The following is a 9,686-nucleotide window of genomic DNA, read 5'->3' on the forward strand; positions in this document are numbered from 1 at the left end:
TTGAAGACATTAAAATCACTCTAATAGTTTATCAAGAAGCATCCTAATAGTTTGAATATTATAATAACTAAGTAGCGATATTAAAAACTTATTGCTAAAAAAGTTCCACAATAGTTGTATTCATCAAAATGCAACGATGAGAACTTTCTAATAACTCATTAGTAAAGATAATTGGTTTCTTCCCAGAAATTGGACGACCTCCAAGTATTACATCATGGCTCCTCTCTTCATTACGAACTTCTTTTACATTAAGGCCACTCCTATGCTTAACGAATTCACTACAAAAATTCATACTCATCTGCAAGGTAACTCTCAGCAATATAACCTTCAGGTCTTACACGATTCTTAACATGGTCTTTGAGTATCTTCATGCGTCTATTAAAGTAGACATGAAGATGTTAATAAATTGTCCATATTAGTAAATTTAAAATATCAAGCATGATAAAGTCACCTTTCAAATGGGTACATCCATCGAAACGAGGTAAGTTCTATTCCCTCTCTCTTCTGGATGCAATTCAGTCCTAATACCCATTTCTTTTAAATCCAAACGAGGTTTCAGCCCATCTTTGGTTTTTCCAGCGACATCTAATAATGTATTAGTGATGCTTTCACACACATTTTTCTCTACGTGCGTCACATCCAAATTGTGACGAACTTGTAATACCTAAATAGACAATTCCAAAAAAAAATATTAACTTAAATTTATCTAAATATTTCTTAAAAAAACATTAAATAATTGTCACATTGACCTTCCAATAAGGCAACTCAAAAAATATTGATCATTTTTTCCATATGTTGTCAGCTTCATTATTGTTTCGCTTCCTTTTCTTTGACTTGGATTTTCCCCATATATTATTAAAATCTTTTAATTCTTCAAAAAATTTAGTACCATTCAAGATCCTTGGGGTAAGGTCATTCTCTTCTTTTCCAACAAACCAACTTTTCTTTGTTCGAACTAGATGATCAACTGGAAAATATTTTCGATGGCCTCGAAAGGAAAACTTTCCACTATGTTTAAGCCATTCTGAATATATATTTTTACCACATAAAGGATAACTACAACTTCTTTTGGTTTTGCAACCAGCAAGATTTCCATATGCTGGAAAATCTTGTATTGTCCACATCAACATTGCTCTCAATTTAAAGCTTGAATCATCAAATGCACCATAAGCATCAACTCCATCAACCCACAATATCTTCAAGTCCTCTATGAGAGGCTCTAAATATATATCAATATCATTGTCAGGTTGCTTGGAACCAGGAATTATCAGTGTCAATAAAATATTGTCTTGCTTCATACATAACCAAGATGGTAAATTATACATAGCCAATATCACAGGCCAAACACTATACGTATTACTTAAATTGTTGAATGGATTGAAACCATCTGTGGAAAGGCCTAGTCTGAGATTACGTTCTTCATTTGAAAATGAAGGTCATTCCATATTCACCAAATCACAAGCTACAGAATCTACCAGGTAGCGCATCTTCCCATCCATGCTTCTATTATTATGATGCCATTTTAAATTTTCAGCCATCTTTTTAGACCTAAACATTCATTTAAACCTCGGTATTAATGGAAAATACCTCAACACTTTAGCAGGGACACCTGTTTAAACCTTGTCAGTATGTAATTCTGACATCCAACAAGAAGTTCCACATTTTGGGCAGTTTTCCAAATTCTCTTTATCCTTTCTAAACAAACAACAATCATTGAGGCAGGCATGAATCTATTCATATCCTAAGGCAAATGTTTGAAGAAATTTTTTAACAGAATACATTGATTTGAGGTTCACATTACCTATTGGAAATATATCATGTAGAAGTTCTAGAAGTTTGTCAAAACTATTAAGCCATTCTAAATATGTATTTTTACCACATAAAGGACAACTACAACTTTCCTTGGTTTTGCAACCAGCAAGATTTCCATATACTGGAAAATCTTGTATTGTCCACATCAACATTGCTCTCAATTTAAAACTTGAATCATCAAATGCATCATAAGCATTAACTCCATCAACCCACAATATCTTCAAGTCTTCTATGAAAGGCTATAAATATATATCAATATCATTGTCAGGTTGCTTGGAACCAGGAATTATCAGCGTCAATAAAATATTGTCTTGCTTCGTACATAACCAAGATGGTAAATTATACATAACCAATATCACAGGCCAAACACTATACGTAGTACTTAAATTGTTGAATGGATTGAAACCATCTATGGAAAGGCCTAGTCTGAGATTACGTTCTTCATTTGAAAATGAAGGCCATTCCATATTCACCAAATCCCAAGCTACAGAATCTACCGGGTAGCGCATCTTCCCATCCATGCTTCTATTATTATGATGTCATCTTAAATTTTCAGCCATCTCTTTAGACCTAAACATTCATTTAAACCGCGGTATTAATGGAAAATACCTCAACACTTTAGCAGGGACACCTGTTTAAACCTTGTCAGTATGTTTGTCTGATATTCAACGAGAAGTTCCACATTTTGGGCAGTTTTCCAAATTCTCTTTATCCTTTCTAAACAAACAACAATATTTGATGCAGGCATGAATCTTTTCATATCCTAAGTCAAATATTTGAGGAAATTTTTTAACATAATACATTGACTTGGAGATCACATTACCTACTGAAAACATATCATGTAGAAGTTCTAGAAGTTTGTCAAAACTATTATTTGACCAACCATTGATAGTTTTTAGCTTGTATAAAGAAACAATGGCCGATAATTTTTTGTATTTTGTGCACCCTGGGTATAATAAAGTTTCTGCATCTTCCAATTGTTTGGCGAAATATTTTTCTTGAACACTTTCTTCTTGTTCATTATAATCATCATCTCCGATATTTGTTACTCTAAATTGCATACATCATCATTGTCCCTTTGTGCTATATCTTCACTTCTAGATAATTTCTCCCCATGATGATACCAAATAGTATATGCTAGATCAATTGCATTGATAACCAAATGCTCATAAAGAACACTAACATACTGGTGACTTAAATTTCGACAATCTTTGCAAGGACAACAAATCAACTTTGTTGGATAAGCAACTTCCTTTTCTATAGTCTCTACAAAATACTTTGCACCTTCCTTATACTCATTTGAAGCTCTACAATGGCATATGAAATCGCACTTATATATCTATTAATAAAATCCTAAGTATATACATAAGAATTCACTAAATGTCTCTTATCCTATTACCTGCTAAAGGATACCCAAGTTTTATCCATCATAAAAGATTCAGTTGATTTATCCTGCTATAACCACCACATTATATGTTAATGCATCATATTATATATATATATATAAATAGGATAATGGCCTACTGGTGGTACTCCAAAGCATTTATCGAAGCTTCAACATATATAAACAGAGGCAGGTGAAAAACCACCCCAAACAAAGGCACTAAAGTAAGTTATTCAAAGAAAAATGTCACTTAATTCTTTTAATTGCTTTTGTAAAAATAAATTAGTACTTTTTTTAAAAAAAAATAATATTAACCACTACGGCCACATTGCTACAGCACACACTCCATACTCGTTCATCAATCTCAAACCTATAAGCACATAGGTTTACATCCCATACATCCCAATCCTTAATACCCTAGTTCCTCTAATCCCAACTCTCTACAAAGTATTAGCGAGGAATTTTAGCAACAATTTTGTTATCTATATTCGACATAGCAAAGATTTACAAAGCTTTAGAGACAAAAAAATTCCTCTCTAAAATCCTTTTTTGTTATAGTGCCAACACAAAATGATATTTACAAGTGTATGTTTTTAACAATCTAATTAATGTACCAATAATCAAACAAATCAAGCAAACACAATTCAATTATAAAATAGCAATACTAGATATGTCTATAAAATCAAACAACATTTCAACTAGACTAGCAACTAACCATCTGTCAATCAAGGTTTTGAAAGGCGAAATCGCGAGGCGAGGCGTTTTCTCTTAGTACCGCGAGGCGTAAGCCTCGAGGCGCAACGAGGCGTACGCCTCAACTATAAGAACAAATAAAATTTTAAAAATATAATAAAATTCATAAAATTCATGAAATTTCATAAAATTCATAACAAACAACACATAAGTTCATATCAAAGTCATAAAAGTTCTAGTTATAAGTCTTAAAATCATAAATAAAATGCATTAAATCTCCAAGAACTCTTCACTTTCTTCATCATCACTCTCATGAAATTGTATAGCTCGTCCATCATCTCCATCTTCACTGTCATCTTCTCCTCCTTCAAATTCATCTTCCTCATCCAAATTCACTTCAATTGGTGCTTGATTTCTTTTCCTCTTCCTCGGTGCTAAACTTCCGCCCTCATCCTCAATCTCAATTTCCCCACCAACTTCGATTGCTCTACTATCACCATCCTCTTCATCATTTGGATTGGCTACCCATTCATCATCAGAAGACACATTTTCAACAATCAAAGGATCATCTTCCTCTCTTCGTGATTGTTTCTTAAAAAATTTGTGCTTCAACTTTTTGTTGTACATAATGTACACCAAACTATTCATCTTTTTTGTGCTCAGACGATTTCTTCTCTTTGTGTGCACTTGATTGAACGTACTCCAATTACGTTCACATGCCGATGCTGAACAAGTAAGACCTAGAACTCTTGTTGCAAATGACTTGAGTTCTGGAACTTCATCTCCAAAGTTGTCCCACCATTCAACTATACAAATTAAAGACATGAAAAAAGAAGCAAAGTAATGAATAATTTATTTTATAATATTAATATAAACTATAATAAAACAAAAAATGAGATAAAAGTTTAAGTATTCACCAGGTGGACGTGATAAGGATGATCTGAAGCCAAACAATCCTCGCTTGTATTTATACTCATCAAGTTGGGCATCGACCTTCACATATGTTTCTTGGTCCTTGATGAGTCTATCCATGCACTTATACAAACCAGTTTTAATCTCTGGATGCTCGGAAACATTGGGACTCCATCTGAATCGAGGATTCAAGTAATATGCAGTTGCATGCAAGTCGCGATGCAATTGAAACTCCCACTTTTGATCAATGATCTCCCAAATCTCCTTATATGAAGACACGTCTCCATCTAAGTTCTTTGCTATCTTTTCTTTTGCCTCATCCATAGCACCATAAATAAATCCCATTGCCGGTGTCCTCTCACCATCAACTATTCTTAAAACATTCACAAGGGGCTTTGTGGTTTTTATGGAATAAACCACACTAGGCCAAAATGTATTATCATTCATTATGATTTTCTTCACAGCTTTCCCTTCAGGTTTCTTTGCCCATGCACAACTTGACCATTCTTTTGAAACAAACATCATTTGTAGTGATTGCTTCAATTGATGCATACTTTCTAAAGTTAGAAAGGCAGTGGCGAATCGTGTGACAGCTGGTCGAAGAAGATCTTTCTTTGCAAATTTTCTTGTTAAACTCAACACCCATTGATGGTTATGGATGAAATTGCTAACTCTCTTTGCTTTAAGCAAAGCATTTTTATGTTGTGGCAATTCTCCAATTTTCTCAAGCATCAAATCAATACAATGAGCAGCACACGGAGTCCAATACAAACTTTTTCTCTTCTCCATTAATAATCTTCCAGCGGCCTTGTATGCACTTGCATTATCTGTGACCACCTGAATGACAATATCTTCTCCAATTTCTTCAACAACATCATCAAGCAATTCAAACAATTTTTGTGCATCTTTTACACAATCTGATGCATCAATAGTTTTCAAAAAAACAGTCCCATAGGGATTGTTAACTAGAAAATTGATCAGACTCCTATTTCTCATATCTGACCAACCATCTGATAATAATGAAACCCCTGTTCGTTTCCATGTTGCTTTGATCTCATTCACAATTTCGGATGTTGTCTTCTCTTCTTCTTTTAGTATCCAAGTCCTCATTTCATGCATTGTTGGAGCTTTCAATCCTCGACCATAATTCCCAACCGAACGCAACATATTGAAATATGATGGGCTTCTTGCACAATTAAATGGGATCCCATTCTCAAAAAAGAATCTCCCAATATCTAAACATACTTGATTTCGATGCTCTTTAGCACTCGTTGGAGTCATTTTTGTGGCAGCGGTATTTTTTTCATTTTCCTCATCTCCTTTATTCTCCATAAATCGATCCATAGGCCCTCTAACACCTCTAGAACTATTGCTAGGACAAGAATTCACACCCTCCAAAGGATTGCCACTACCAAAACCACTAGGTCCATCACCAAAGTAGGATCCACAATCCACCGCCTCATCAAACTTTCGTTGAGAAATAAATTTTGTAGTTTCATAGTCTTTCAAATATTGACTTATCTCCTCCTTGACTTCTTTAGGTACTTTAGGACATGGTTTTACATCTCTGTGTGTGCAAGCAAGATGTTCTTTCACTCTCTTCACCCCTCCCTTAATATCTTTACTACAAAAATTACACTTTAAATACTTTGTATCCTTTTTTTCCACCTTTTTCCGGCACTTCTATTTCAACACTATACTTCCAAGCAGGATATTTTCTACTCATCCTTCCCAACTTAAATTCAGCAACTAAAAGCATAAAATAAAATTAAAAATTCAGCAACTTTAAAACAAAAACTAAGGAAATTAAAAAACAAAAAACAGAGAAGATTAAGGAAATTATTTACCTCTCTAAAATAATCAACTTTGACAAAAACTAAGGCTGGTAGCTGCCTTGACTTTGAGAAAAAGAGGTGAAAAAAAAAAAACTGAGATGATGGGTGAGAGGAGAGAGCTTCTTGCTTGAAAATGAGAGAAATGAAAAGAGTGTGAGGGAGAGCTTGGATGATGGAGAGAGCCTACTGTGCAGTTGGAGCTTGCTGTGAAGTGTGAGAGAGAGCTTGGTGCTGCCGTGAAGGAGAAAGAAAAGAGAGAAAGATGGGAGATGTTGGTTCTGCCGTGAAGGAGAAAGAGAAGAGGGAAATAGGAGAAACTTAGGGTTTTTTTAACTTAAAATCTGATCACTTAAGCCCAAATTTTAAGCCCATTTAATTAAAAAAAAGCCCAAAACATTATTTTGAAAAAGGCCCCACGGTTTGAGGCAATAAAACAGCCATAAAAAATCAAGACCATGAGGCGTACGCCTCAGACCGCCTCGAACCGCCTCGCCTCGGACCGCCTCACCCACGTGAGGCGTGCGCCTCACTGCCACACTATGAGGCGTCGCCTCAGATACGTTTTTTCACCGCCTCGCCTCGAGGCGCGCCTCGAGGCGTACGCCTCAAACGTTTTTTTAAACCATGCTGTCAATATCAATTCAACTAAATCAAACAACACTATGATAATCTTTCTTATCTCGCCACAACACACAAATTTCTCAGATCCTACTTCACTAAGACACACAAGTTCTCAAGCTCCCGTTATCACCACAGCAGACAATAATGATATATATCAGAACCTACTTCACTATGGATGAATATTTAAGATATTCAAACTCCTCTAACATTTGCATAATATTAAAATAAAAATAAACGACATACCTCTTGCAAAATGCAAACAAAAATAAGAGTTTACCATGAGGCAGCTCAATTATCTGCACAACGCATAAAATAAATATTGAAGTGTCAAATCTATGTTGCTATCTCATATATGAATTAATTTTATTAATTAAACATATCTCAAAATATATATTACTGAATGGAAAAAAAATTATGGATGGAAAAATTGTAAAATTTCTTTCACCAACAATAAAGATATGTAAAATTTGTGGTTTGTATATTCCTATAGGCAAGACAGTACTCTATTTATTCTTGCTTATACTCATGTATCACTTTCTAGGAAATTGTATGAGACTCAGTTAGACAAATCCAGGTGTACAAAAGAGACTTTTCTATATCATGGACTGATTGTATCCGCGCATGGTGCTTTCCATAAACTAAAGTACATTTCTAGGAAGTTTATTTATTTTAATATCTTGCTTATCTGAAATTCTCCAACCACATATTGAAATAAAATTAACTCTAACAAGATAAACAAAGACCTCCAACAAGCATATCAACAATTAAATTTGAGTTAACATCTGTACATACAGAAGAAAATGGAATTACTGGTTATTGAAGAATTTAATCAAACAGTTTATATGCACACCAAATTTCGAAAAGAACAAAATATAATATCATCGTAAATGGAAAAATATAACAGAAGAAAGAAGCAAAAATTCATTCCCATTAAGATACAGATACATACAAAGAGAAGAAGGAATAGAAATAATATCCTTACAGAACAAACATATAAATTCATTTCCATACACATACAGAAAAACAGAGAGAGTGAAAGCTTACTCAATTACGCCATTGTAGCTTCATATAAAGCTGTGAAAACTTAAATTACTAAAGGGAAATTGGTTTTCTTGACCATCCACATATGTGTCGGCTAGTGCTTTATTTCAATGGGATTGAAACAATTTTTAAGCAGCTGAGTAAGAACATACCTATTTGTTGAGGATACGAAAGCTTTTGAGGTGGTTTAGAGAAGTCGGCAACGTTAGCTATGTTGATGCCCCATTTAAACGTTGGTGCCCAAAAGTGAACTGCATGGAACAAGCAGTCAATCAATATATAAATCACCAGTCCACAACTTCGTAATTCATAGAGTTGGTGCCATAATTAGAGTTTTCTATCTTGTAAACTTCTTAGACAAGAAGGTCATTGAAATTTTCACCATATGCAAGCTAAGTCTATTGTATTAAAACCATTCAAAAGAACAACATTCTCAAACATGATAGATTTTTATATCCCAATATTGACTATTCAGTTAAAAACAATTAATTTTGTGATCAACCAGAGAAAGCTAGTCCAAGTAATCAGTTGTTTTAAAAATACTCGAACCCTTTTTCCATTTTTTTTGTAGAAGACTATCTAATTTGCATAACAATTACCCAGAAAAACAACATCATGAATTGTTTGCTGGAATTCATAGCCTTACTATTTTTTAGATAAAAAAAAAACCATCAATTGAGCACCCTCGACTAATATTTATCTTAATTCTATACATCTATAATGAAACAACGATTATCCCCAAACCTAAAACGGTTCCCCCTCCCCTACTTAGAAAAGAAAAAAAAAAAAAAGATTACTCTACGAAGATGTATTAAATCTAACATCAAAAGATCGAACATTCCAGTGCCACTGCGAATGAGATCCGTATTATAGAAGAAAATCATATAAATATAAAATGTAATTCGCTAGATATATATATATATGTAGAGAGTGTCGAGAGAGCACACTCGAAATGAATAATAGATTGAATAAAGGGATTTCACTAAAGTACCTATCCATGTTGATGAGAGCTTGAGATCACGAGAATGATTGCTAAAAATCCATGAGGGTGATTGGAGAAATGGAAGAGACAGTCAGGGATGAGGAGAAATGGGAGAGAGAAAGAGAGAGATTGAGAGAGTTGTACTGTATCTTTTTACTTTTTTTTTAATATCGAGCTTATTACTAAATAATTAATAAAATATTTATTGTTTTTAATGTAATTTGGTAACCTTTTTTAATTCGTGTTATGATCTAATGTAATTAAATAATAAAATTCTTGTAGTGCGTTTAGCTATGACATTCGGTCACTATGCATTTAAGAGGAAAAGAGTGAGCTTGAGTGCTCACTTGGTGACTGCCGAAACACATAGAGGGAAAGAGAGACATAACTCGTGAGAAAGAAAGGA

At 33.9% G+C, this 9,686-nt stretch overlaps 2 protein-coding genes across 6 annotated transcripts in view; both read right to left on the reverse strand.

Annotated features, from left to right (window-relative positions):
- The window catches only part of LOC133807296 (uncharacterized), a 31,751-nt gene extending 22,273 nt beyond the window's left edge, over positions 1 to 9,478 (reverse strand). For 2 of the 5 annotated variants that reach the window (XM_062245536.1, XM_062245535.1), the window contains exons 1-3: positions 9,290 to 9,478; positions 8,451 to 8,549; positions 7,501 to 7,553 (exon numbers count right to left, since the gene is read on the reverse strand). The gene's annotated coding sequence lies outside the window, so the exon portion shown is untranslated. The remainder of the gene's footprint in view (positions 1 to 7,500; positions 7,554 to 8,450; positions 8,550 to 9,289) is intronic. The other 3 variants (XM_062245537.1, XM_062245534.1, XM_062245533.1) reach the window with 3 other exon arrangements.
- LOC133807295 (uncharacterized) lies at positions 1,088 to 6,689 on the reverse strand. Its single transcript, XM_062245532.1, has one exon. It carries the CDS (start codon positions 6,143 to 6,145, stop codon positions 4,742 to 4,744), a length of 1,404 nt encoding a protein of 467 aa, XP_062101516.1. The 5' UTR covers positions 6,146 to 6,689; the 3' UTR covers positions 1,088 to 4,741.
- Positions 9,479 to 9,686: the final 208 nt, after the last annotated feature.

This window comes from Humulus lupulus, chromosome X (assembly GCF_963169125.1).
Source record: "Humulus lupulus chromosome X, drHumLupu1.1, whole genome shotgun sequence".
NCBI lineage: Eukaryota > Viridiplantae > Streptophyta > Magnoliopsida > Rosales > Cannabaceae > Humulus > Humulus lupulus.